The sequence below is a fragment of the Dromiciops gliroides genome, chromosome 4, assembly GCF_019393635.1.
Source record: "Dromiciops gliroides isolate mDroGli1 chromosome 4, mDroGli1.pri, whole genome shotgun sequence".
Taxonomy (NCBI): domain Eukaryota; kingdom Metazoa; phylum Chordata; class Mammalia; order Microbiotheria; family Microbiotheriidae; genus Dromiciops; species Dromiciops gliroides.
In genome coordinates this window covers 465,169,330-465,196,698 of record NC_057864.1, presented here as the reverse complement: position 1 = coordinate 465,196,698, position 27,369 = coordinate 465,169,330, and the positions used below count along the sequence as shown (strand labels likewise).

Here is a 27,369-nt window from a genome sequence, read left to right as displayed (position 1 = left end):
GGCTGAATACGCTTCTCTTTGCTAACTCTCCCAAGGCCTGGGAGTATGTAGCATTACATTCTAATCCCAAACCTGAGCCACTGGGCCGCCCTGAGTTAGGCAAGGCCCAGAATGTTTGCTGCTGTTCTGCAGGATGGAATCAGAATTGCCCTGGGGCTGATCTGGAGGCGAGGGCCAGGTAGGGGAGCCTGGCACCTTGTGCCAAAACCAGGGGTTTTGTTTTTCTTGCCTTTTTAACTCAAAGGGTGAGGGTGGGAGGGGAAAATTCTACATCTGAAGAGAAAATAAAACTTAATTGTCTTTTTAAGAAGAAGAAAGAAAAATAGTCCTGTCCCTCAAAAAGCTTACATTCTCCTGGAATGAGATACACCCTGTACACAGAGAAGAAACGATGTGACAACTGGAGGAAGAAAGGGCAAGGGGTCACAACCAAGAGAAACCGGGCTCCAAGACAACCCATGAGCTGAGCCTTGAAGGGGGCCAGGCATTCTCTATGGAAGGTGGAGGGGAGGAGGGAGCATATTCCAGGTACTGGGATCAGCCCATGCAAAGGCACCGAGAGGGAGAGCCAAACTTGGGGCCTGGCAAGTGGGCTAGTCTGGCTGAGATGCAGGCTGTGAAGGGAAGTAACATGGAACAAATCTGGCAAGGGAGTCTGGGGCCAAACTGTAAAGAGCTTATACACCTTAATTATATTCAGTCAGCTGAGAAAGGTGAAATCAATGGGAAGACTGCAGGTATAAACCAAGAGCTGTAAGACAGCATTACCTTCAGGAGAGGGAGAGAAAAGAGCAGGGACAAACAGCCACCCTCGAAGCTGGTCTGGAACGCATTCCCAGGGGCTGGCTCTGCACAGGGTAACTGGTGGACAGGAAGTGGGCGAGGAGGCCCATTAAGGAGCAAGGCTAGATTTGAGGCAGATGTCCTCTTCTGATAAAAATGTGGGAGGACCGACCGCCACACTCACCATTTGCTCTGACTTTTCTGCTTTGTCTTTGATATCCTTAATTTTGCCGAAGAGCTGCTGGATGGCTTTCTGAGCCTCTTCCAGTGCCTAAAATAAAAGGAATCCATGAAGGGGTAAGGAGAAACAGGAAATGCAAAACAGGACCAACTACCAGCACAGTCTGTTTCTGCCCTTAAGGAAAACTGCCTTGCGGGACAACTTGCATCTTATTAAACAATTACACGGTAACTCTGATACTGAAAGCCTACCATCATGTAGGTAGACAGGTGCTTAGGTCTTTTTTTTTAAGTGAGGCAAATGGGGTTAAGTGACTTGCCCAGGGTCACACAGCTAGTAAGTATTAAGTGTCTGAGGCCGGATTTGAACTCGGGTACTCCTGATTCCAGGGCCGGTGCTCTATCCACTGCGCCATCTAGCTGCCCCTAAGTGCTTAGGTCTTAGAGGGTGCCATCCAATCAAATGGCTCAGGGTTCATCTCTCTTTTCTGTAAGAAAAGAGGCAGGGTGGGACAGCTAGGTGGTACAGTAGATAGAGCACTGGACCTGGATTCAGGAGGACCTGAGTTCAAATGCGGCCTCAGACACTTGACACTTATTAGCTGCGTGACCCTGGGCAAGTCACTTAACTCCCACTGCCTCACCAAAAAAAAAGAAAAAGAAAAGAGGCAGGGGACTTCTGGGGCAGAATCTTGTATCTATTCTCAGAGGTAGTCATGGTGTTGGGTGTGTTGTGCTCAACAGCTTTTCTTTGTTATGTAAGGGGCTAAAATTCTAGCTAGAATGTCTAAAATCAAATGAGTGGTCGCCCCAAATTAGAAGCTTTAGCAAGAGTTTAGACTTTTAAATATTTATTAAGGTGTAATCAGAAGTTGGTGAAAAGAGAAAGAGATAAAAGGCAAACTTTCTCTAACTATCTAAATAGATCCCAGCATCCGAACCCTCCAAGCTGAGGTCAGGAGCCCAAAAGACCTCACTCACTCCTTCCTCCTCCCAGAAGCTTCCTCTCCAACAGGAAAAAGGGCCGTACACACACACACACACACACACACACACACACACACACACACACACACACACACACACACACACACACACACACACAGCTTCAAGATAATTGGCTGGTAGCTCTGATTGACAAATCCCACAGGTGGTTCTATAGATGTAACTTCCAGATGCTAAAGTCACATGGTCTCTAAATCACATGCTTTCTCCTCATGGCAGAGCTTCCTTGCAATCTCTTTCCCAGCAGGGCGTGCCATTCCAATTCTCACAGTTAAAAAGGAGAGGGTACTTGGGGGCAGCTAGGTGGCACAGTGGATAATGCACTGGCCCTGGATTCAAGAGGACTTGAGTTCAAATCCAGCCTCAGACACTTGACACTTACTAGCTGTGCAACCCTGGGCAAGTCACTTAGCCCTCATCGTCCTGCCAAAAAAAAAAAAGAAAAAGAAAAAAAGGAGAGGGTACCACTGAGAGAATATTTCCAGAAATGACTGATGTAATAAGAGAAACTGCAGTGCCAGCAACAAGACACGGCTGGGGTGCAGCAGCCCACTAAGGTGCCCCCTTCAAATACAGCAGAGAAGGAACAAGGAAGGGGGAAGAAGGAAGAGGAGAAGAGAAGAGGCATCTGGAGGCTGGCAGATCCAGAATGTAGCCTCTCTAAACCACCAGGAAGGGGCAGGGACCCCTAGGGCTGTGGCACTCCTTCCTCAGTACTGCCCCATCTGGGAGCCACTGTTTGAGCTGTACAAGACCAGAGGCCCACTTGAGCAAGCCAAAGGTTTCCAGGAAAATGGAAGGCTTACAGAAATGGAGGCCACGCCTTAAAAAGGACGGTCCACAGCAGCTCACACAAGTGGAAACCAGTGTGGGAACTGTGTGGGACTAAAGGAACACACATGTAGAACAGAGATGCTTCTGAGGGAAGAGATCAGCCAGACAAAGAAACTGCAACTTCCTTTTGACCAAAGCCCATTGTTTACTTTGGATTCAGGAGCAGAGCTTCTGAGACCATCCTGGCAAGGCCTTTATAAACACAATAAATATGATCACAAACATAGACTGTGTATAAGTAAGTGCTCTAAAGGGTATCGAATAGGGAACCTCTTCAAAGTTAGCACAGTTTAATCTGTAGTCTTTAAAAAAAAAGATGAGAAAGGCCAAGAAATGTACTGAGCCTCGATTTGGAAGAGGTGATTTCAAGTTAAGGATGTGGAGGAGCTCGGGCAAGTTTGGTGGCTTCTAAAGACACGTGTGAGATGTGGGGGTTGGCCAAGGTGACTTCTTTGGTTTTTTCCAGCTCTGACGACACGACTGTCCTTTTTTCAGACTGTGGTCCCCTCTCCAGGAATTCTTAACATAAATCATACCAGGAGCAGCAAGCGTGGGGGTGACGATAATGACTGCGGGTCTACATAGACTAGGTTTGAGGTATCCAGTGGGATATACCAACAGAGAAGTATGGTGGACAACCGGAAATCATACCATCACTTTCTCTCCTCTCTTCTAACCCTTTGCAAACTGACCTCATCATTCAACTGAAACCGATTTCTCCAAAGCTGCCAATGATCCCCTGATTACCAAAAAGGATGGTCTTTTCTCAATTCTAAATCTTCTAAATCCGGCATCTGACATGGATCGCCCTCTTTTCCTGAACAGTCTCTCCTCCCTACGTTTTCACAACATTGCTCTCTGTTGCTTTCTCAGCCTCCTAGAGGTACCATGGGTACCTCAAGCTCAACACAGTCAGAACAGAATTCACCGGCTTTCCCCCAAAACTATTCCCTCTGTAAAATTTCCCGTCACTGTCAAAGGTGCCACCAAACTCCTGGTCATTCAGGTTTGACATCTTGGTGTCATCTCCGTCACCCTCAAATCCAATCTGTTGCCAAATCTTGTCTTTTCTCTTTTCTCCTTTCCCAACAGCTCTCCTCTGTCTCCCTTCTGTATTCCCACAGTCACCGCCCTACACGAACTCCGGTCCTAATCACTCTTGCCTGTCTCCACCTCCCTCCACTCCAATCCACCCCACATACAGCTGCCAACAATAGATCTGACCATGTCACCCCCTCCTCTCAATGAATGCCTGTGGCTCCCTATTACCCTGAGGATCAAACATAAAGCCCTCTGGTTGGCACTGACATCTCTTCACATTTCTCGTCTTTTTTAGACTCAACCTCCTTTCACTGCACTTTACAATGAGCTACACTGGCCAATCTGCCTCCTTCCACCTCTGCCCCTTAGCAATGGCTGCCCCCCAGGTCTGCAGTGCTCCGGGCCCTCATCCATGCTTCTCAAAAGCACTAATGCCCAGCTTCCAAGGCCTTCCTCCTCAGGCTGCTTCCCAGCTACACTGAATACATCTTGTAAATATCTGTTTATTTACAGGTTGTCTCCCCATTAGAATGGGGACTCCTCAAGGACTTTTTTGGGCTTTTCTTTGGATCCCCAGTGCTTGACACACAGTAAGAGCTTCATAAATACTTGTCAGAGTGTAGCTCTGGGGGATATAGGCCCGAGGATTTACAAAGAACTGATAACTGAAGTCATGGAAATGGATAAAGCACCCAAAGGGGAAAGAAAAGAAAAGAAACTTAAAATATAGTATGCTCCAATCTGCAGTCAAACTCCAACAGTTCTTTCTTTGGAGGTGGGTAGCACTTTGAATCATGAGTCCTTTGGAACTGTCAGAAGAGCTAAGTCTTTCACAGTTGATCATTGTTACAATGTTGCTGATACTGTGTACAATTCTGCTCACTTCACTTTGCATCAGTTCATATAAGTCTTCCTGGGGGAGCAAAACCAGAACATCCTATACAGCAACAGCAATGCTGTGATGAAGATCAGCAGTTAAAAGACTTAGCTACTTTGATCAACACAATGATCCATGACAATTCTAAAGAATTCATGATGGAAAATGCTATCCACCGCCAGAGAGAGAACTAATGAACTCTGAGTACAGACTGAAGCATATTTTTTTTCTTGCCTTTTTTTTTTTTTTTGCAAGATGTCTAATGTGGAAACACATTTTGCATGACTTCTCATGGATAATGAGTATCATATTTCTTGCCTTCTCAATGGGTAAAGGAGGGGTTTGAGGGAGGGAAAGAATTTGGAACTCAAAAAAAAGAATGTTAAAAAAAATTTTCAGGAAAAACAAATTAAAATCAAGTTAGTAAATGTAAAAGAAAAATACAGGGTGGGGAGCTTAACTGATAAGAAGGCTACATGGCATAATGTAAAGATCCCTGGCTTGGTGGCCTGACTTGCTTAGATTATGGGGTCATATTTCTCTAGGCATCAGTTTCCTTACCTGTAAGAATGGGGGAAGAGGGGTGGATGGTACTGGAGAAGATCTTGACCAAAGTCCCTTGCAGTTCTAAGATCCCATGACTCTGTGAGACCCTGGCACCTTTACAATCGCCTCCTAGCTAAATGTACCTAAAATATGTGGCATTCAACTGTGAAAGGCTCAAAAGTTAAGTCCTAGACATCTTTAAGGCCAGTTTACAAACTCCTTCCCCAAGAGAAGATAAATACACTCACTCCTCTCTTTCTCGCCTATTCTCAAGCTGCTTTCTTCCACTAAGGTTACTGCATTCCTCCTTCAACAAACAATTAAGAAGCATACAATCTTCTGCTTCCCAGACCAAAATAACGATAAATTATCTGCCAGATTTTTCCTGGAATATCTGTACTTGTTAGAATAAAGTGCCTTAGTTGGAAAACTTTGGTATAACTCATTTTCCAGAGTCAAAAGTGGCCTGAAACATACTCCCAATCACACCCATTCTTGATGGCTACTCTAATACTTAATATTTAGCTTCTTGCAGCCAATTATAATTTTTAAAAAGGCATTTTGTCAATGAAACTCAATTTCCGGACAAGCAGATACTTAAGATTTCATGTGAATAGCAGCACAGTGCTTTTATTATCTGGCTAATCAGAAAATGTGCTAAAATAGAGACTCTGGCACCATCCCTAGACACGCTTTAAAATAAAATGTGGCCCTATATTCCACTCCAAGCTGTATGCGGATTAAAAGCAGAACTAATTGCCCTTATAAGTCTGTTTCCAATTTTACTTCGCCAGAGTCTCTGAATGGAGCATTGGAGCGTGACTCCAGCTGGTGTGCAAGGGCATTATTAGGAGGCGGTTACTGAAGCAGTCCATAATTCCCGCAGAGTCTGCAGTCTGAAGATGCGAGACAACTTTGGAGGAATAATCTAAAGGGTTCAGCAGCAGCCAACTACTCCATCTGGACCTCCTTCTGTGTGGCATGAACTGAAAATGTCCCTCTCCACGCCCTCCTGAGGAAGAGGTTTCAAGAGGCACCACCAAAGCTATACATAGTCACCATAAAGGAAGCAGAAGAAATGCCCTGGGCCCTGGCACAACCTCTACTTCTTTCTTTTTCTCTTTCTGTAGAACTGGGTAAAGCTGCAAGCCACCCGGGTGGTAGACAAAGAGAATCTAATCCGACTTCAGTGCCTCCCAAGCAACAAGCAGGTCCCCTCTGGACCTTCATCTTCACACCAGGCGTCTGTTATATAGCTTGCCAATAGGGGGGCTTCAGGAGCCTTCCTCCTGTGTGGGACCACATGCATCCACACAAAATCTTGGGGTGAGTTTCTGCATGGGACCATTCCTGAAGTAAAAGAACCACCCGGTCTTTGTCTCGAAACTTTCACTGTGGCTCTAGAAAGTCAGGGGTCAATCAATATACAAGCTTCCCAGAAAGCATCATTATGTCTTCGTGGTCTCCCCTGTCAGAACACAAACTGCCGGCAAAGCAGGGTTGTTTCATTTGCTGTAGTGCCTGGGACGGTCCCTAACCCATAGCAGGCACTCACTCAATGTCTACTAACTGATCAGCTGACCTACAAAAGCATTTCTGCCAGTCTCAACACTCTTCAATCTTTGGCTCTTGGTTCTACAGGAAAAAAGAATCAGTCCCACAAAGGCCTGGCCTTTTGTAGGCCAAAAGCTTCATTCTGAGGGTTATGAAACTCTAAATTCAGTTCTTCTATCACACTCAAAACAAAACAGTCAACCCAGATTGTGGGTCGTGGCTGTGGTGTTTAGGAACTATACGTCCTGGAACAAGACATTTTGCGAACTTTTGCCCTGGCTGGGAAAGCAGGAAGATAAACAAAAAACCGTAAGTTGAACCTAGGGCCACCATAATTGGAAGTTAGTAGATATTCTCTCACCTTTGAAGTTAAGCAACTAATGATAAGAGTCCACATTTATAGGGTGCCTTCAGATTCACAAAGAACTTCCTAGCAAGGAGTGTTAGTATCTTTACATGAAAAGTGGTATTTATTCCCCATTTCAGAAATGGTCAAAGGAGATGAACAAGCAGTTTTCACATGAAGAAATCAAAGCTATCTATCGCCATATGAAAAAATGCTCTAAATCACTATTGATTAGAGAAATGGAAATTAAAACAACTCTGAGGTACCACCTCACACCTATCAGATTGGCTAATATGATAAAAAAGGAAAATAATAAATGTTGGAGAAGCTGTGGAAAAATTGGAACACTCATGCATTGTTGGTAGAGCTGTGAACTGATCTAACCATTCTGGAGAGCAATTTGGAACTATGCCCAAAGGGTTATAAAACTGTGCATACACTTTGACCCAGCAATACCACTATTAGGTCTTTATTCCAAAGAGATCATGAAAAAGGGAAAAGGACCTACATGTACAAAAATATTTATAGCCGTTCTTTTGTGGTGGCAAGGAATTGGAAATTGAGGGGATGCCCATCAACTAGGGAAGGCTGAACAAGCTGTGGTATATGAATGTAATGGAATAATATTGTGCTGTAAGAAATGATGAGCAGGAGGAGTTCAGAGAAATCTGGAAGGACTTACATGAACTGATGCTGACTGAGAGGAGCAGAACCAGGAAAACACTGTACATAGTATCAACAACATTGTGTGATGATCAACTGTGATAGACTTGACTCTTCTCCGCAATACAATGGTCCAAGATAATTCCAAAGGCTTCATGATGGAAAATGCTCTCCACATCCAGAAAAAAGAACTATGGAATCTAGATGCAGATTGAACCATAATGGTTCTACTTTGTTTTCCTTTTTTGAGGTTTTTCCCTTTTGTTCTGATTCTTCTTTCACAGCATGACTAATGCAGAAATACGTTTAATGTGATTGTACATATATAACCTATATCAGAATGCTTGCTGTCTTGGGGGGGGGGGGAAGGAGGGGAGGGAGAGAGAAATATTTGGAACTAGAAATCTTATAAAAATAAATGTTGAAATCTATCTCTACATGTAACTAGAAAACAATAAAATACTTTTATAATAATAAAAAAGTTGTCTTTTTCACTACTAGTCCCCCTGACAAGCCACTCTTGGATGCTACTGAAATGAAAGAAGAGCATTCTGGGCTGTGGAGCAAATGGGAAGTCAAGAGAGTCAAGGAATGACAACAGAGTTTCCTGTCAGCCATGGCACCAGGGAAAAGATGGCTAAAGGCACCTCTTAGAAATGAATGCTCCCAAGTGCTAAGAGCTTTGTGGACAACAGATCTTAGTCTGATATCTTACAGGTCTGGGGACCCTGATCAGATGCCAGGCTTCCTCCTTGGAGAAGAGTACAGTCAATATATCACTAATTCCTTTACAAAAAACTCAGAAACTTGGAGTACAAAAAGGGCTTTATCTAAAACACAAATTTCTTTCCAGTTGTTTTTTTTTTTAACCAGAAGAATGCAAAGGGCAAAAGGGCATTTCTTGCCATGCTTGTTAAAATGCTCCGCTGCACGTAAGTGACTTTTATTTACAACTTGTGCAGACCACATCTACTGAAAATATGAACTAAAGACCTAACTTTTTACAGCTTTGAGGAGATGGGACAGAAGTTCAAATCACAAGATGAAGCCTGGATACAAATCAACAGCCAACAAGACAAAACCATCACAGCTTCAAGTTTTGCCTGTTTGTTATCACCTATATCTCTTTTTTAAAATGCCAGCATGGAAATGAATGGAAGTGGTGAATGTGTTTAAAGAAACAATTTTTGTGGTATATGATGGTGCTGGAATATTGTGCTATAAGAAATGATGAGCAGGATGACTTCAGAAAGGCCTAGAAAGACTCATATGAACTGATGTATAGTGAAGAGAGCAGAACCAAGAGAACACTGTGCCCAGACACAGCAATATTGTTTAATGAAGAACAGTGAATGACTAGACTATTCTCAACAATAAATGATGTAAGACAATCCCAAAGGACTAATGATGAAACATATTATCCACCTCCAAAGAAAGAACTGATATTGATGGGACAGACTGAAGCATGCTATGTTCACTCTTTCATTTTTTTAAATCAAGTTTTTTTTCGTACAAAATGACAAATATGGTAATGTTTTACATTACATGTATAACCCAAAGGAGGGATAAAAATTGGAACCCAAAATTATAAATAAAAATGTCTCTTAAATTAAAAAAAATAAATGAAATTAAATTAAAGGCAAAAAAAACCCCAGCTTTCATTCATAAGACATAACCTTTGAAAAAGCTTTTATTCTAAGCAATGTCCTCAAATGACGGAAGGGGAAAAAAACAACTTTAACCATAAGTCTTACTATTGGCTGTCCTCATTTGTAATGGGTCGGGGAGAAGGAGTGAAGAAATTTAATAATCTGGGAGACAAGACACATATGAAGGAAAACTTACACTGGACCATGACTACTCTTTGAGTGACTACAACCTCAACTGCCCCTACACATAGCTATGAGTTCCTCCATCTCAAGCCTAAGGTCCTCTTCTTGTTTTAAAAAAAAAATAATAAAAGTATTTTATTATTTTCCAGTTACATGTAAAGATAATTTTCAACATTTGTTTTCATAGGATTTTTAGTTCCAAATTTTTCTCCCACCATCCCTTCCTTCCCCCCTCCCCAAGATGGAAAGCAATCTGATATAGGTTATATATGTACAATCACATTAAACATATTTCTGCATTAATCATCTTGCGAAAGAAGAATCATAACATAAGGAATAAACCTCAAAAAAAAAAACTAGCCAAAAAGTAAAAACAGTATGGTTCAACCTGCATTCAGAATCCACAGTTCTTTTTTCTGGATGTGGAGAGCATTTTTTATCAAGAATTCTTTGGAACTGTCTTGGAACACTGCATTGCTGAGGAGAGCTGAGTCTATCACAGTTGATCATCACATAATGTCGCTGTTACTGTGTACATTGTTCTCCTGGTTCTGCTCCTCTCACTCAGCATACGCTCATGTAAGTCCTTCCAAGTTTCCCTGAAATCATCCTGTTTGTCATTTCTTAAGAGTACAATAATAGTCCATCACCATCATATACCACAGCTTGTTTAGCATTCCCCAATGGATGGGCATGCCCTGGATTTCCAATTCTTTGCCACCACAAAGAGAGCTGCTATCAATATTTTTATACATGTGGGGGACAGCTAGGTGGCACAGTGGATAAAGTACCGGCCCTGGATTCAGAAGTACCTGAGTTCAAATCTGGCCTCAGACACTTGACACTTACTAGCTCTGTGACCCTGGGCAAGTCACTTAATCCTCACTGCTCTGCCCCCCCAAAAAAGAAATAACTGGTGCAAAAACAAAAGAGAACAATATTTTTGTACATGTGGGTCTAAGGTCCTCTTCTTGACCCTAACATCACCTTATTGTTCAGCTCTTCCATATTCACCCGGTGCTCCACAATCATCTCCCTGACTTAGCTTCTGAGAAGCCCTCATCCCCCATGCCTGGAATGCCTGCCCTCTGACCTCAGCCTCCCTTCATGTCCCAGCTCACACATCAGCTTCTGCAGGAAGCCCTTCCTCCCAGGCTCCCTTGTGTTTCCTTGGTATTGATCCGTACACACATATACACATCCTGGTTATCTTCCCCATTAGAATGTGAGCTCCTTGAACCCCGGGATTGTTCCATTCTCGGTATTTCCATCCCCAGCACCTCACAGGCCGTTACTGTCTGTCCCTGTCCACCTGTCCGGCTCCTCTCTGGCAGTTCACTCAGAAGTGTTGCTGTGCCGTGGGAGTTCCGTCTAGATCTCCTTCTAGTTCTAACATTCAATGCTCCTTCAGGGCTCTGTCCTAGACTGCTCATTCTCCTTTCCCTCTGGTCCACAGAGAGAGGTTAGTATGGTTTTCAGTCCTTTCTGCATGCAGCTGGTCCCCTACTCTGTCTCCTCATTCTTCTCATCTCCTATGCCTAATTCCACTTCTCACTGTGCAAAAGGATGACCTGAGCCCAAGGTCATGGACTTGGTCTACACTGGCCAGCAAACTCTGCTCTATGCATGGCCAAAGGATATATCCAATGAAGCCACCCTGAAAATGCCAATCATTCCTAGCTTGACCCCAAAGAAGAGAGATGAGAAGGAACCTCACCCCTCCTTGGCCGAGGTAAGAGCCCATCAGTGTGAAGTGCTACATACAATGAGTCGCTTAGTTTTGCTAAACTATATTTTCCTTCTTTTTTCTTCTATCATAAGGGATCGCTATAAGGGAAGGGGAGATGGCAAACTGAAAAGGCCATAAAAACAAAAACAAAATTAGAGAAAAAGAGAATAGAGCCCAGTCCTGGGATGTCACTGGCATAGTGAATTCCCAGTGAGGAACCTCTTTGTGTCAAGAGAAAGGAGCAGCTACTCCACAATCTCACATTTCAGAAAGCTGTTTATAGCAAAGTCGCAAAAATCCTGAGCACAGGTGAACCAGATTAAGCTGTAATTAGAAAATGTTTAACCAAAAAAATAAGAATATGATGCAATCTAGATAATGTTCATTTGTGGTTTTCTAAGTCATGCAGTCTCCAGGGACCCATTTCTATTTGAGTTTGACACCACTGATCCAGAGCCCTACAGGCTAAGTGTCTTGTATAGTCACATAGTCAGCATCTGCTCGAGGCAGGCCTTGGACCCAGGTCAGCATGGCTTTGAGGCCCCCAATGCCATGCTGCCTCTCACCAATAAAAACGATATTTTTATTTAAAAAGGAAATAAACGTGATTTCTCATACTACAGAGAAGGAGAAGCAACATAAGGCACTGGAAAGAAGACTGATTCCCAGTCCAAGCGATCTGGGCAGTCCAAAAGTCTGTGCAGCTACGTGCCCAGGGTCACATAATGGCTCTGAATCCTCATCTTCTTCAGGGTAAGGTCAGCCATCATTCATGAGGCATAAAAGGGAGAATAAAATCTGATTGAATAGGAAAATCTGGCCCTTTGGCCATCTGACTCCCTCTTTTCCTGCCCTCCTTGGCTGCCTCCGAACAAGACCATGAAATGTGGAGATGCATTTAATGGGTGCGCTCTTCTCCGGGTGGGTTAGTAAAAGGCCAAAGGCTGGGTCACATTTCATAGCTCCTGGCGCCAAAGCATTTTCTCCACACTCAAAAGGTCTCCTCCAACAACAGCACAAGATGGCAAATGAGGAAGGAGTAGATGTCTGCTGCTGGAAAGGGAATACCCTACCCTCAGCTCTAGACCTTGAGAGCCAACCAGCAATGAGGGAGCGCTACTGACAGGAGGAGCACAGAGAGACTGAGGCTCTCCAAGGCCTATTCCTCTTACTCTAGAAGGACGAGACAATTCCACAGCTTACTGAATGGGGGACATCTCAGGGTGAACACAGGACACCAGTATACACTAGTACACTGCTCATATACCTGTCAGTTGCTGAAACCTTTCGGGGCAAGGGAAAGGGAAAAGAAGAAGGAGCAGGGAGAATAAGGTTGAGCATCTTCAAAACTGAAAATGTCTTCATTCCATTAATAAGAAATTGGAAACAACTTCTATATCCAATAAATGGCAAACAGCTAGTGACCTGTGGAATATTAGTGAATGGAATACTACTGACCCATTAAAAATGACAAATGCAAGAAACATAAAGAAACACGGTGACATATGAAGTGAGACAAAGCCAAAAATGCAGAATCAGAACACAGAACACACCAAGAGAATTTGATTCTGCTTTTTTATATACAAATGGAAGAGAGATTGGAAGAAGGCACCGAGCAACTAACGTTTCAAACAATAACAAGCTCAGATTCAATGGTTTCATGTTCTTTCCTTATTTTGTTTGCTTTTGTTCACTAAAACTACTATTTATAATTAGAAAATTCCTGTTTAAAAAAAAAAGCAAAGCACTACCCAATTACAAGGTATTGTTAATTAATGAATAGGAGGACAGTAGTACGATGCCTAGAAAGCTGACCTCAGAGGCAGGAAGTCCTGTCTCTGACCCATCCTGGCTATGCAACTCTGGCTAAGTCTCTTAACCTCTCACTATCAATGACAGAGAAGGTACCAACCTGCATTGGTAAATGGAGTTATCGACCCCAAAATCCCAATACAATGGCACCACAGGCCCAGGCCAGAATTAGCTTATACTCTAAGAGCATCTGGAAGTATTAATTAGAGTAGCATGATTTGATCATCACTCTTAGAAGAATGGCCCAAAGCATAAGCCTTGCTGATGGCGGGTGAACAGTGATATCTTTGTCCACAGAAGAAGTCACATTGGTACAAGCAGAAGCATAAAAATGCCTTTCCTTGACCAGAGTCAGGAGCTGGACACCTCCTGGAGGCTGACTGCTTGCAGGATTCTTCCCTCTCCCCACCTCAGTGGTGCCAATCCCTTCCAAGAATATGCAAAGGAGCTCAGAACCTCCTGGGGACAACCACAGAAGTGGAGAGTTGGACAGGGCTTTAAAGTTCCCTGAATCCGACCTCCTTGCATTACGTGTAAGCCCAAAGAGAGGACACGGCTGGTAAAGTGTCAGAACCAGGATCTGAGCCTGTCTCTCCTGACTCCCAATTCAGCACCCAGGCCACTGTTCTGGGATGCCTCCTTCAAAGGCCTGACTTAAATGGCTCCAGCTTACCCATCAGCTCAGGCTGTCTGTTCCCTTGATCAAGGAGAAAGGAAAGAGCTCAATACAGGAACAAAAGAGCAAAGTTTCCAAGACAGAAACTGACTGTGGCCTGACTGAGGGCCTCACCTTCCACTGGACCAATCTCCTGCTTCAAAAGAGGTCATGTGTCAGTGAGTACTTGGGGTCTCCTACATGGCCGATGGGGCGCAGTAACAGCTCTGCCATTAAAAAATTTGAGCTTAGTCATATCCATGTCCTCTATAACCAGAAGATGAGGTGGCCTGGTCTGCTACTTTCTACATGGCATCCAAAGATCTCATGGAAGCCCCCCACACAACAGGGAAGATTTTCAGGAGGGCAGAGGTGACCTACACCACAAGAAGGTGATCCCACACAGGTCCACTCTCTTTCTATCCTCGACACCAGAACCATGATTCCAGAGAAGCAATGATGAAGCACGTGCTCCAGACCTCTGGGCAGGTGACAGACTTAGGGTACAGACCAAGACATTTACCATATTGTTAGAAGACGTGTCAGGAATTTGAAGTTGTATTTCCTTGTGGTGACCTAGCCCAGCCCTGGCTCCTAATTTTCACATCCTTTTTTTCTAAAAAAAAAAAAAAAAAAAAAAAGGCCTTTTTTTTCTTTTTTTGATGGGGCAATGAGGGTTAAGTGACTTGCCCAAAGTCACACAGCTAGTAAGTGTCAAGTGTCTGAAGCTGGATTTGAACTCAAGTCTTCCTGAATCCAGGGCCAGTGCTTTATCAACTGTGCCACCTAACTGCCCCCTACATCCTTTTTTCTTATGCCTCATCTCTCTGGCCATAGCTTTTATATCTTTACCACACTAGGCAGAGATTGTAACTTTGGAAAATTAACAAAAGTTTGTTTTCATTCCTTTCCATCTCTCCCTTCCCCTTGGGAGGAAAAAGAAAATGAAAAATGAAACCCTTTTAATAAATATGCCTAGTCAAGCAAGAAAAATTCTTGTGTTAGCCACATCTAAAACCATGTATACACACATTTGTATATATGTGCACATGTGTATACACACGTATGTATGCATACATCCATACTTTTTAGACATGGCTAATACAGGAGTCTGTCTTGCTTGACTAAGTATATTTATTAAAAGGATCTCATTTTTCATTTTCTTTTTTCTTCCCAAGGGGAAGGGAGAGAAAGCAAACTTTTGTTCATTTTAAAAAATCAATTTTTTTTTAAAAAGTGACCAAGGGGACAGGTACAATCTCAGCCCAGTGAGGTAATAATACAAAAGCTATGTCCAGAAAGATGAGGCATAAGAAAAGAAGGATGTGTAAATTCAGGAGCCAGGGCTGGGCTACGTCACCACAAGAAAACACAACTCCAAATTCCTGACACCTCATCGAACACTCTGGGTAATAACTCTCAGAATGCATGGACCAATTGCTAAGACAAGAGTGTCTCTGATTTTCCCAAAATGAACCTGACTCTCAAGTTGAGAACTCAAAGACCAAGTAAGAATCTCAGAGTCCAGTTTTACAGCCAAGCCGTAGACTCCTTAAAACAGGGATTTCTAAATGGAAATGCTGACATGTCAACCACAACACTGAATACGCTGCTGTTCTAACTACTGTATTTCCATGGGATGGAAAGAGGAAAGGAAAAAAGAGGTCAAACCTTTCCAAGGAGCCAGGGTTTCCAAATTCCATCCCCTGTCAGGACACAGCCAACCTTGCCTATCAGCATCACTACGGCAATTTCTAACAGATGCAGCCTCCAACAGGGAATGGAATTTTCCTTCCGCAAGTACAAACTTTCAGCAGTAAAAAGCAAAAGGGAACTGGGCAGCAGCCAGGGCAGTTACAGTAGTGAAGAACTGCCTTTTCCCGACTTGAATTCAGACGTGTGTCTGTCTGCCTTTGGCTTGGAAACAAGCAGATGGCAAAAGTTACTCCTGACCTTTCTTGGCCACTGGAGAATGCCAACATAAATGGCGCTGGGTCAGAAGAGAAACCAACTCCAGAGCTCCGTCTGGCGGACCATTCCGCAACAACCATTTTTGTTCATCGTGCTGCAGACAAGTGAGGCTTGGTGGGGCCTGAGGGGTTTCTAGGGCTAGGAAGCAAACAGTCTAGTTGCTAGTTGGACTGCTAGACTTAGTAGGGAACTAACTACAGATTTGCAAGTCCAATGGTGGGTTTTTTGGTCAGTTTGGGCAACTTCTGTTGAATGTTCAATGAATACAGAAACTTAGGATTCCATTGCTAATCAGAGACACAATAGGATTTCATTTTAAAAATCCAAGGTCCATTACTGCCATCTCTTTCCCAATTTAAAAGAGGAACCCTTTAAGTAAGAAGTCAGGTCATTATTAGGCTCCTTTATCAGAAAAAAAAAAAAAGGCTTCAAATAAGACCAAATCAATCAAAGACAAAAACAGCCCCAAACTCAGAGAGATGCTACTATGACCTTTCAAGCTAATCCTTTAGGACTTGGAAGGGTCCTGTGAAACCAACTAGCCCAAACCCAGACGAAGATGAAGAAATCAAGGCCCAGAAAAGCAAAGTGGCAGCTTGCTTCACTGGAATTATGGGCTAATAAAAAAAAAGAGCTGGGAATCAGGGTTCAAATCCAGCCTCAGACTCTTACTAGCTGTTTAGGAAAGTTACTTAAATTTCCCTAATCCTCACTTGTAAAATGAATACAATGATGGGGGCAGCTAGGTGGCAAAGTGGATAAAGAACCAGGCCCTGGATTCAGGAGGACCTGAGTTCAAATCTGGCCTCAGACACTTGACACTTACTAGCTGTGTGACCCTAGGCAAGTCACTTAACCCTCACTGCCCCACCAAAAAAAAAAATTTAATACAATGACCCCTGGAATGCCTGCCTACCCGTTGTGGGGATGGGGTAGAGGGAAGGGAAGGAAGGCTCAAAGGAAACCATAAAAGTGATTTATAAACTTTAAAGGACAAGTAAACTTTAGAAATGAGGAGGAGGATGACAGTCCAAAGTTAAGTAGTATGTCTGGAGCAGGGCCAGGACTAATGGACTTCCAGCCACTCCTCTTGTCTAAGCTGACTCAAGACAGGCTTCACTAACCAAGCCCAGAGGCACCTTTCCTCCAGCCTCCCAAATTTTCAAAGCACTGACTCTCATTGAGTCCACCTGGCCGGCTCTGGAATCAGGCCGTGGGTCCCAAGCCCACCTCTGGCACTTACTCCCTTGAAGACCTTGGTTACTCAACCTCCTGAGATTTCAGTCTCCTCATCTATAAAACAAGAGGGTCCAGTAAACACCATTCTTAGAAGCAGTTGAAGTCAGGATCACCATCTGAGGATATTGGTACAGAAATGGAGGCACAGAACATCAAAATAAACTGCCTTACAAATATCTCAGATTTAAGGAGCTTTGTCAAAAAAAACATCCATTAGTACAGTTACTGAACAAAAAAGCAGACATCTTACAATGGCTGATAATGATGTCATTTCACAGAACTGTTTCTAAACAATAAAACAAATACAAGTACAACAGATAAATGTCATTTGGTGTGACTGGTGGCCACTAACCTCCCATAATCAGTAGGACCTGAATCTCTTTCCTCAGTAGCTTCGATGGACTGAGCTGAACCATCCACGCTCCCTTCCCTGATTTTCCTCAGTCGATAATGCGAATGTGCAAGATGGATGGTCAGGGACCATCTTCAGGCCTCCACAAAGGCCACCGCCCTGAAGCTGAGCTATGGATGAGGGGGCCGGAGGCAAGAAGGCTTGGGGTAGTCTGGAGACAGGAAGGCCTGGGCCTAGTCTGAGAAAATAGCTCTAGGAATGGAAAGGAAAGGAAAGAGTCTGCAGCCTTTGGCCACAATTTGGAGGCATTGGGGAAACAATGACGGACAACAATATTACATTACTGAAAACGTTCCATGGGCAGCACCTTTTCAAGACAACTCTTTGTCTGCCCTGTGATAAAATAATGGGATTTAGCAGATACTCAAAGGCCCACCCTGAGATTAATCTAAACTGGTTGAATCAAGTGAGAGGGATTGACCGCTGATTAGCCTACTTCAAGTTAACTGGATTGTAATCACACCTGGCTAGCCCTGAAGAAGGTATTGTTCTCAGAAGCTAGACTGTGAACTCAACTTGAGAACACCTTCAAAGCCAATGGATTTGGATGAGGCCGACCAATCAGCTTGAAGCATTGTGTAAGGAACACCTCTGTTCCAGACCTATAAAAAGCTTCCACACTCAGTTTGCTGGAGAGTTACTAGGTAGCCTTACTTTTTCTTAACTTTCTGAACTCCATGTGAATACCTGTATGCTTTAATAAATGTTTAACGCCCAAAGACTGGTGCTAAAGCTTCTAATTTAAGGTGATCACACAATTTAGATTTTAAACATCACAGCCCATAGGAAGAGAAAGGCTTGACACCCTTTCTCCTCCTGAGGGGTGGACTGTCTGCACAGTGGGAGTCTGCAAAGACAGGTAACCGAGCAGAGCTCTTCTGCAGTGTAACAACACATGGTAACAAGCAGGATGAGCTCTGGGGATAAAATGAAGTCATTCCTGTGGCTAAAAACCCACTGACGGAAGTTCCGCAGCCCTAGTCTGGGCTACAAGCACGACACTGCTCTAGGAGGTGATAAGCAGCCAAAGGTCCACTTCAACATGCTCAGTAAACAAAGGCAGGCCAGTCCCCAAACGGGACATCAATAACTGAACCCAAAGCAGGGGACTCGGGTCTCTTGAGTGAAGACAGCTCCAACGGACTGGTTTCCTCCAAAGCATCAGAAATTACTGATATCGGGGCGGCTAGGTGGCGCAGTGGATAGAGCACTGGCCCTGGATTCAGGAGTACCTGAGTTCAAATCCGGCCTCAGACACTTAACACTTACGAGCTGTGTGACCCTGGGCAAGTCACTTAACCCCAATTGCCTCACTAAAAAAAAAAAAAAAAAGAAATGACTGATGTCCGAAGTTCCTAAGGAAAGCAGGCCCTGCCCCGGGGTGGGATGTTCTGCCCTGTGCAGTCACGTCCACCTACCAAAGGAGCTGTCGGGAAGCTCATTTCTCCCATTTGCAGCAGTGGCTTTAGACATTCTGACAAAGTATCATCCCAAAAAGGGAGACCAAATAGGACTGATGGGAAGAAATTTTGAGATGACTCTGAAAAGGATCAAGTTTGGTCATTCTTTTTATATTATTGACATTTCTGTCTTTAAGACCAGAAGGTCTCTTTATAGCTAAAGACTTGCCAATCTTCTAAAAAACACAGTTTTCCTCAGAAAAAAGGTGAGATGGATTCAATTTAAAAGGACATGAGAGGGGCAGCTAGGTGGCACAGTGGATAAAGCACCGGCCCTGGAGTCAAGAGGACCTGCGTTCAAATCCAGCCTCAGACACTTAACAATTACTAGCTGTGTGACCCTGGGCAAGTCTCTTAACCCCAAATGCCTCACCAAAAATAAATAAATAAAATAAAAGGACATGAGAAAACTGCTAAGCATCCATTATGAAGGACTAATAACCAGAGGGCTGTGAATTCATCATCTCAGTTTAGTAATAATAACGACTAGCATTTACATGGCACTTTGGGAATGTTATCGCATTCCGGCCTCATAACAACCCTGCAGGCAGCTGCAGTTACTACCCCCAGGCAGAGATGATGCCACTTGCCCAGGGTCACACAGCTAGGACTGTACTACCCAGATGCCCTCTAATATCCTTGGATCCATTCAAGCTGGTCTCATGCTGTCACACACCTATTTATACCCAACTCTCAATCTGGATAGAGAGATCAAAGCTGTGCGCCTTGGAAGACATTTCTTTCTTTAAAAAACAAAAAAAAAATGCTTTTTTTTTCCTGCATGTATGCCTAAAGTAGGTGATGTCCTAATTCTAAAGCTGGCAAGCACGTTTCACTTTCTCCCTGGAGGGGGATCCTCATGAGACAGCCAGTGTTAGCAGGCCTCTTTATCAGTGGAAAACGGAACAGAGAATTTCAGCAGAACATCCTTGAAAACAATGTGCATCGGTGGCAAAGACCAGAACAGAGCCACACCCTCGTGGTTCCCAATTCAGGGCTCTGTGTTAAGGCTACAGTGAAGGGGAAAGACAGAGGCCAGGAGACGCCATCCTCAGACCCACTCTGATGACAGGTTGAGCTCCCAGCTTCACTGTGGGCGTCCACCCGGGCTGTTCTACAGGGGTCTTCTCTCTCTTGCCTGGAACTGGACAAACGTTGACTGCTCTTGGAGTTAATAATAATACCACCAATGATGAGGGTGAGTTAGCCATAACACACCAAATAGCAATGTTATTCACACCAATAACCCACGTGTATATATCATGCCATAAGCTTTACGGAACGCTTTCCTCAGAACCCTAGGACATAGGTATCGCACGCAGGGCTGAACCCCGTTAGCAGATGAGGCTCAGGGAGGGTAGGTGGCTTGCCTGTGATTACAAAGCTACGTGTGCACGTGTGTGTGCATGTGCGCACACACACCAAGCTCCTATTTCAGTGTTTGTTCCACTAGGCCTCACTAATGTAGGTTTGCTCCTCACAAGCTACGATACCCTTACACAGATACAAAGGACCAGGCGTCTGGAGCCTCGACACCACAATCGTTCTCCCCAAACTCTCTCATAGACCATTAATTTTTGATCATGATAATCATTTCAACAGTTAAGAGTAGGGAGAAAGGAAGCAGAGCACAGACTTCATGGTTTGCTTAGAGCAGGAAACATGCTGCCAGCACTGGACCAGAAGTCCAAAGATGGCAGACAAAGGGATGCTGAATTTGGAGTCACAAGCTCTGGATGTGAATCCTGGCTCTGCCACTTACTACCTGTGTGACTTGGGGCAAGTCACTTCACCTCAACTTCTCTGGGACTCTGTTCCTCATTTGGAAAATGAGAAGCTCCGGGATAGGTGACTTTTAAAGCTCCTTCTGGTTCACTATCTATGAGCCTGTAATCCTGCCTCTGCCATTTACTCAATGTGTGATCTTGGGCAAGCCACTAAACTTCTCTGGGCCTCAGTTTTCCCTTCTATAAAATGAAGATAACAATATTGACAGCTGTCTTTCTCACAGGGCTATTGGGAGGACCAATATTTCAATGAAATATTGGATGAAAAGTTTTTATTTTCCTGTAAAATACTACAGAAATATGGCATAACTGTTCATATTCATAGGATAACAGTAATAGAACACTAATTTACTAATTAATTTATTATTATTATTATTATTATATTCAGTCTAAACCAGCAAAAGGTCAATACATTCAACCGAATGCCAATGAGTCATGATTATTTCATAAATGTCAAGTAACCCTAAAGGACCTAACTCACTAGGACATCATTTCTAAGAATAAAATAAAAACTAGTGCCTTCCGCAGAAGAGCTACTCACAGGGGCCCCTTCAGAGGGCTGCTCTAGGGCCTCACCAGGCCCTGCCTGCAATCCAGGCCTCACAGAAGGCACTTCTAGCTAAGGACTAAAGTGGGTGAGGCTAGTCCTGGCACCCCATTCCAGGGGATGGCTCTGCAATATACTGCCAGGTTGCATAGATTTGCCACAGTCAAAGGATTTTAGGTTGTTTATAAAGGGTAGTAGCTAATCCGCTAACGTTCAATCGTTGACCATCTGCGCCCCAACAGGGACACCCACCAAATAAGAGACACTGTCCCTCCAGATCTTGAAGGAAGCTTCCTTCACTTCTCTAAAGATCTTAAAATTTAGTCACCTTGGGGGGCAGCTAGGTGGCGCAGTGGATAGAACACCGGCCCAGGAGTCAGGAGTAACGGAGTTCAAATCCGGCCTCAGACACTTAACACTTACTAGCTGTGTGACCCTGGGCAAGTCACTTAATCCCAATTGCCTCACTAAAAAAAAAAAAAAATTTAGTCACCCTGGCTCAAACAAAGCCAGGTCCGTTCTCAAGGTTCCCTTCAGAAAAGCCGATTTCCCTTCTTCCCCACGAAGGCCTCCACTTTGATTTGGGGGGCACCTCAGTGGTCAAGAAACAAATCACTCTTCTAGGAGTCAGAAAGGGAACTTTTCTCTGTTCAAGGGGAGAGGGAAATCCTGGGCCTCTCGCTCTATAAAACGTCCCATCAGTCCTAATTCCATCAAGTACGTGTTAGTCAAACGAAGCCTCCCTTCAACAAACAGACCAATAGATGGCCAATGCTCGAGAGGAAGGCTCTCACCCCCACGACAAGGACTCTGTCCAAAAGTTCCCTTAAAACAGGTTTTAGCTTCAGCTTGCATCACACAAGTGCTTGGAAAAAGACGGACGGAGGAGATCGGAGGAAAAGCAATTACTTTTCCTGGGCTTTCTCTGTCTGGATTCTTAGGAGACAAAGAGACAATTCCATTGCAGACTGAAATGCTATTTAAACATTCTCACAAATGTTGTCTTGGTCTCTGAAAGAGGAACTGTCTACTGTAGCATCCTGTGAGCTGGGAGTGCTGGAGGAGGAGGGAGGGATGCCAACAAGCCTGCCCTGCCCACTGTATAATTCTCAGATGGCTCGCCAAGAACTGCCAACATGTGTGACCCCAAGGTTAAACGTAAACATCTGCCCACTCCATATCTCCAAAGTATGACACGATGTAAGTGCTTGATGAATTGCCCACTTTCTTTTTCACGTATTTAGAACAGAAGGACCAGAGGCTCTCCCAAGTATGTTTAAGTTTCCAGCAGGCTGGTGGTAATGGGGGCTGGCTGAGTCCCAGCGAGCAACAGTGTTCCTTTTCCAAACAGTAGTAAAGGGGGCAGCCTGGGAACACCCAGACCCCAATCCAGCACTCAGTCACTTCAAAGAAGCACCATCATTCACAAGGATCCAGATCCCAGTGCTTATTCTAAAAGGTTTCCATTCTTTCATAGCTGAATTCATGGGCCCAGCGTGGAGCCCGACTGCTTCAAGCACTGTGCCCATTCATTTCCTCCAAAGGTCACATTGGCACAGACCTCATCCGCCAAGTCCAATGGCGGCTCTTCAGGGAGTGCAATTACTCAATCCAAAAATAAAAGCAATTAGAAGTAAGAACCAAACAAACAGTTTAAGCAGCTGAAATGGGACATGACCCTAAGAAGACACCTATAAAAAACATTCACTCTACCTAGCGGGGAAAGAGGTTAAAAATAAATGGAAGGGGTGGCTAGGTGGTGCAGTGGATAAAACACTGGCCCTGGATTCAGGAGTACCTGAGTTCAAATCTGGTCTCAGACACTTAACACTAGCTGTGTGACCCTGGGCAAGTCACTTAACCCTAATTGCCTCACTAAAAAAAATTAAAAATAAAATAAATGGAAGAAAATGGCTCTGTAAAGGGAGAGGTAGTGGTAAAAGAAAGTTTTTCTACATTCAGACAGCAATGGAAGAAACAGAAGCATGAATAAAACCATAAATGAAAAGAGACTCATTAGCACCAGACTACCGAACTCCTAGTAGCAAGAAAGTTTTCTGAGAGCAAGTAGAAAAGTAAAGGGCAGTCTAAGAGACCAGGGAGTATTTTATTCAACTTAACAAGCATCAACTGAGCATCTATCACATGCCAGGGACTGTGCTAGGTACCCAAGGCCCAAATAAACCAGTCCCTACCCTCAAGACACTTACATTCTATTGGTTATATTAATAGGATGAGGGCAGAAGTTACAAGAGCCTAGGTAAGTGATCAATGGTATTAAAGCATTATGGGGGGGCAGCTAGGTGGCGCAGTGGATAAAGCACCAGCCCTGGATTCAGGAGGACCCGAGTTCAAATCTGGCCTCAGACACTTGACACTTACTAGCTGTGTGACTCTGGGCAAGTCACTTAACCCTCACTGCCCCGCAAAAATTAAAAAATAAAAAAAAAAAGCATTATGGGACAGACATACTAAATCTCTATCTTTTAAATAAGAAAGCATCAACCAAAGAAAGTCAAAGAAAATACATGACAGAATTGGGACTATTGGAAAAGGAAAATAATTCTAAAGGGAATTGAGAATTTGTTCATTCCTTCAATGAACATTTATTAAATGTCTGTGGGTCAGATATCGTGCTAGTTGTAGAGAGAGCACAGACAATAGCAAAATAATCCCAGCCCTCAAGGCATTTAATTGCTCTCGAGGAAAGGGGTAGAAGAGAAATAATGAAGTTCATGGGTACCCTGCTATGACCATGATTTCTAAAAGAATATTTTTTTGGTTCACATTTATGATTGATTTCCTTTATGAAGGGAATTCCCAGGGAGAAAACTGGCTCCACTGCAGCAGACCCACAACTGGAGCTCTGAGAGGTGACTCATTCAGGGCCACTCAGCCAATGAGTGTCAGGGGCACACAAACCTTTGACTTTGGAGTCTTTGAGACTCCAAGGGCAGCCATCTACCCTGAATGCCAAGATGTACAAAAGGGAAAATCAAAGCTGACTGCACAGGAAATCATTCGTGGACGATCGCCTGGCCTTTCTGGTATCTGATACTCTGTCCCCCACCCCGACCCCCACTTCTTCTGTCCTCCTAAGCTGTGATATGTGTGGATGCATTCAGTGTGAGCTCTCTTCTCCAGGGTCAGGTATATGAAAACCGGATGCTGGATCATATGTAGGAGATTATTATATTTTGTAGCTAGTGAAGTGTCAGGGAAAGCCTCAACCACATGTTCCTGTGGTCAAAGGGCCTCATCCAGCAGCAGCACAGATAGCAAATGAGGGCAGAGTCGATGTGTGATGCTGGGGAAGGTGACAGAGAGGAATCCAAGCCAGAGTCCCATAGCCATAGACATCCCCTGTGTCCTTGGGAGACATCTTGCATTGGACGCCAATAATGTTTTTTTTGGGTTTTGGGGGGTTTTTGCGGAGCACTGTGGGTTAAGTGACTTGCCCAGGGTCACACAGCTAGTGTCAAGTGTCTGAGGCCAGATTTGAACTCAGGTCTTCCTGACTCCAGGGCTGGTACTCTATCCACTGCACCACCTAGCTGCCCATATGGGTGCCAATAATGAAAGGATAACGAGGAGGCTCACCATGGCTCTTTCCTCCTATTGGAAAGACAAGTCATGTTCATGGCTTAATGACTGTGGGAAGTGTCCTGTAAGAGAGCAGCACAGCCTATTGGTCACTCGGTGGCTAAAGCCTTTGGGGGCAAAGGAGGAGGAGGAAAGAAGTGGAAGAAGACAAGGCCAAAGCCGGGGAGGGGGCCAGACTACTTACGTGCCTTCCATCCTGCCCCACGTTAGTCTGACCTCTCACAACTGTTCGAATGTTGTCATCCAGTCTCCTGGCAGAACAACAAAATGGCACAATTCAGCAAAACGATCTGTCTCCTGGGCAGACTGAAGTCAAAAGTATTCTATAATGTATTGCATAGCTTCACGCCTGCAACTTCATGCTGTTTCCCAAAAAAAAAAAAAAAACCAAGAATTTTTTTTTTAGAAAGAAATGAGAACAAACGACTGAGGGAAGGCCAGGCCACAGCAGTGACAGAGAGCCTGGAGGCTGGGAGCCCACTGGAGCCCACTGGAGCCCAGAGCTTTCTTGTCTTGTTTGAAAATGTTACATTCACTTCAGATCCAAACAGGGATGAACAAGAACCACGGGCACGGTTCTATTCTTTCCCACACAGACCAGTCCGCCGAGAGCTAACAACAAGGAATAAGAAAGACAATGACACTTTATGGCAACCAGACACACAATTTAAACAATTCGAGAGAAAAACTGGTCCTGGCAGCTCAGCTGGTTCAACAGCTTCAAGGAGGCAGAGACAGCACAGAATCAACTCTGGATTATCTGGGCCCCAAGAATTCAGTCTATGGCACTTTCTAGTTAATGTTTCGTCTCTGCTCTTGTTCAATGTCAGCTGTTCCACAGCATCTCAGTGAATAAATGTACTTCTTGTATGAAGAACTAATAAAAATTATGGGGCAAGGGGGCGGCTAGGTGGCGCAGTGGATAAAGCACCGGCCCTGGATTCAGGAGTACCTGAGTTCAAATCCAGCCTCAGACACTTGACACTTACTAGCTGTGTGACCCTGGGCAAGTCACTTAACCCCCATTGCCCTGAAAAAAAAAAAAGAAAAAAAAATTATGGGGCAAGGACAAGGGGGGGGAGGGCCTGAAGGTCTGGGTGTCAGCCAGGATCATCAATGGCTCCCCGGTGTCTCTGGGGAATGGAGTGTGGTCTCCACTAATAATCTGCTGCCCTAAGTCCACAACACTCAACAATCCCTTACAGCTGAGTAACGAGCTACAGAAAGAACCTCCACAGATCCCTTAAAGGGGATAGTGGAAAAAGCACCGGACATGGACTTAAGGGAAGCCTGGGTTCAAGTCTCCCTTAACACTCACTAGCCGTGTGCCTTCGCATCACACAATCTGCATCCCAACTTCTCCCCCTGTAAAGTGGGAATAACATTCTCCACAATACCCACCTCACAGAGCCCTTATGAGCAACAAATGAGCTAACATCCATAAAGCATTTTGTAAACCTTAAAGTACCAAATAAATGTCAGCTCTCGTTATTGTGCAGCTACTCAAACTTATCACATTCAAAGGCCCAGAGGCGGGAGATGAGGGAGAAAAATCATCCCCTAGATTCAAAATGAACACTGCCTTCGCTGAAAATGTAAGTAGTCTGAGAATGGGCATCCCAGTGCCAGCCCCAAAGAGCCAGACAGAAAGGGAAGCCCAGTCAGCTCTATCCACCCCTGTGGCCCAGAAATCCCATGGCCACTGCTAGGAACACACTCCAAGGAGGTCTATAATCAAGAGAAAGGTCACGTCCACAACAAAATATTTACTGCAGCCCTTTCTGTAGTGGTGAAGACCTGGAAGAAGCATATGCTCATCCATGGGGAGTGGCCAGACAAATCATAGCACAACAGAGGGGACAGATCCTGTGATTTCCCTGATGTAAGCACAACTGGGGAATGTCTTTGTGACTTGTACTCGAAGAGAGCTGCCTAAAGCAGGTGTCAATCTGCATCATGCACACTCAGTAGAGCAGCAGATTAAAATAGAATGGGGAAACGGGTAACAAAATTAATAAAAACACAACATACATAATGTCAATCTGTGGTTTTCTAAGTCAATACACAGCACACAGTTTTCATTTCAGTTTGACATCATGGGCCTAAGCCCTTGAAAGTTACACAACTCAAATCCTCATCTTTTTGACTCCAAAACCACCTCTTTTTTCATTACATCATGCTGCCTCTCATGGCCCATGAATATAATGGAATATATGATGTCATAGAATGTAATGAGATGATGCTATGATGAACCAGAGAAGACTGAGACCACTTATATGAATTGGTGTGAGGTGAAGAGTGCAGAGCTGAGGAAAAAAGACACAATAACTACAATGACGTAAATGGAAACAACAAAAGTGGCCTCTGTGAGATTCCAATGACCAAGCTCAGTCCTGAAGAAAAGCATGAAAATGTACTACCCTTTCTTCTTTGTGGAGGGAATGACAGGGGTTGGTTAGCTTTGCTGAGCTTTTTTTTTATTCTTAGGTAGAA

The 27,369-nt window shown here is 44.1% G+C and overlaps 1 protein-coding gene across 1 annotated transcript in view; it reads right to left on the bottom strand.

Annotated features, from left to right (window-relative positions):
- Window positions 1-27,369, bottom strand: part of VPS53 (VPS53 subunit of GARP complex) — a 132,150-nt gene that overhangs the window by 85,912 nt on the left and 18,869 nt on the right. The window contains 2 exon segments of the mRNA XM_044002590.1: window positions 968-1,054; window positions 25,061-25,127. Coding sequence (XP_043858525.1) covers window positions 968-1,054; window positions 25,061-25,127 — 154 coding nt within the window.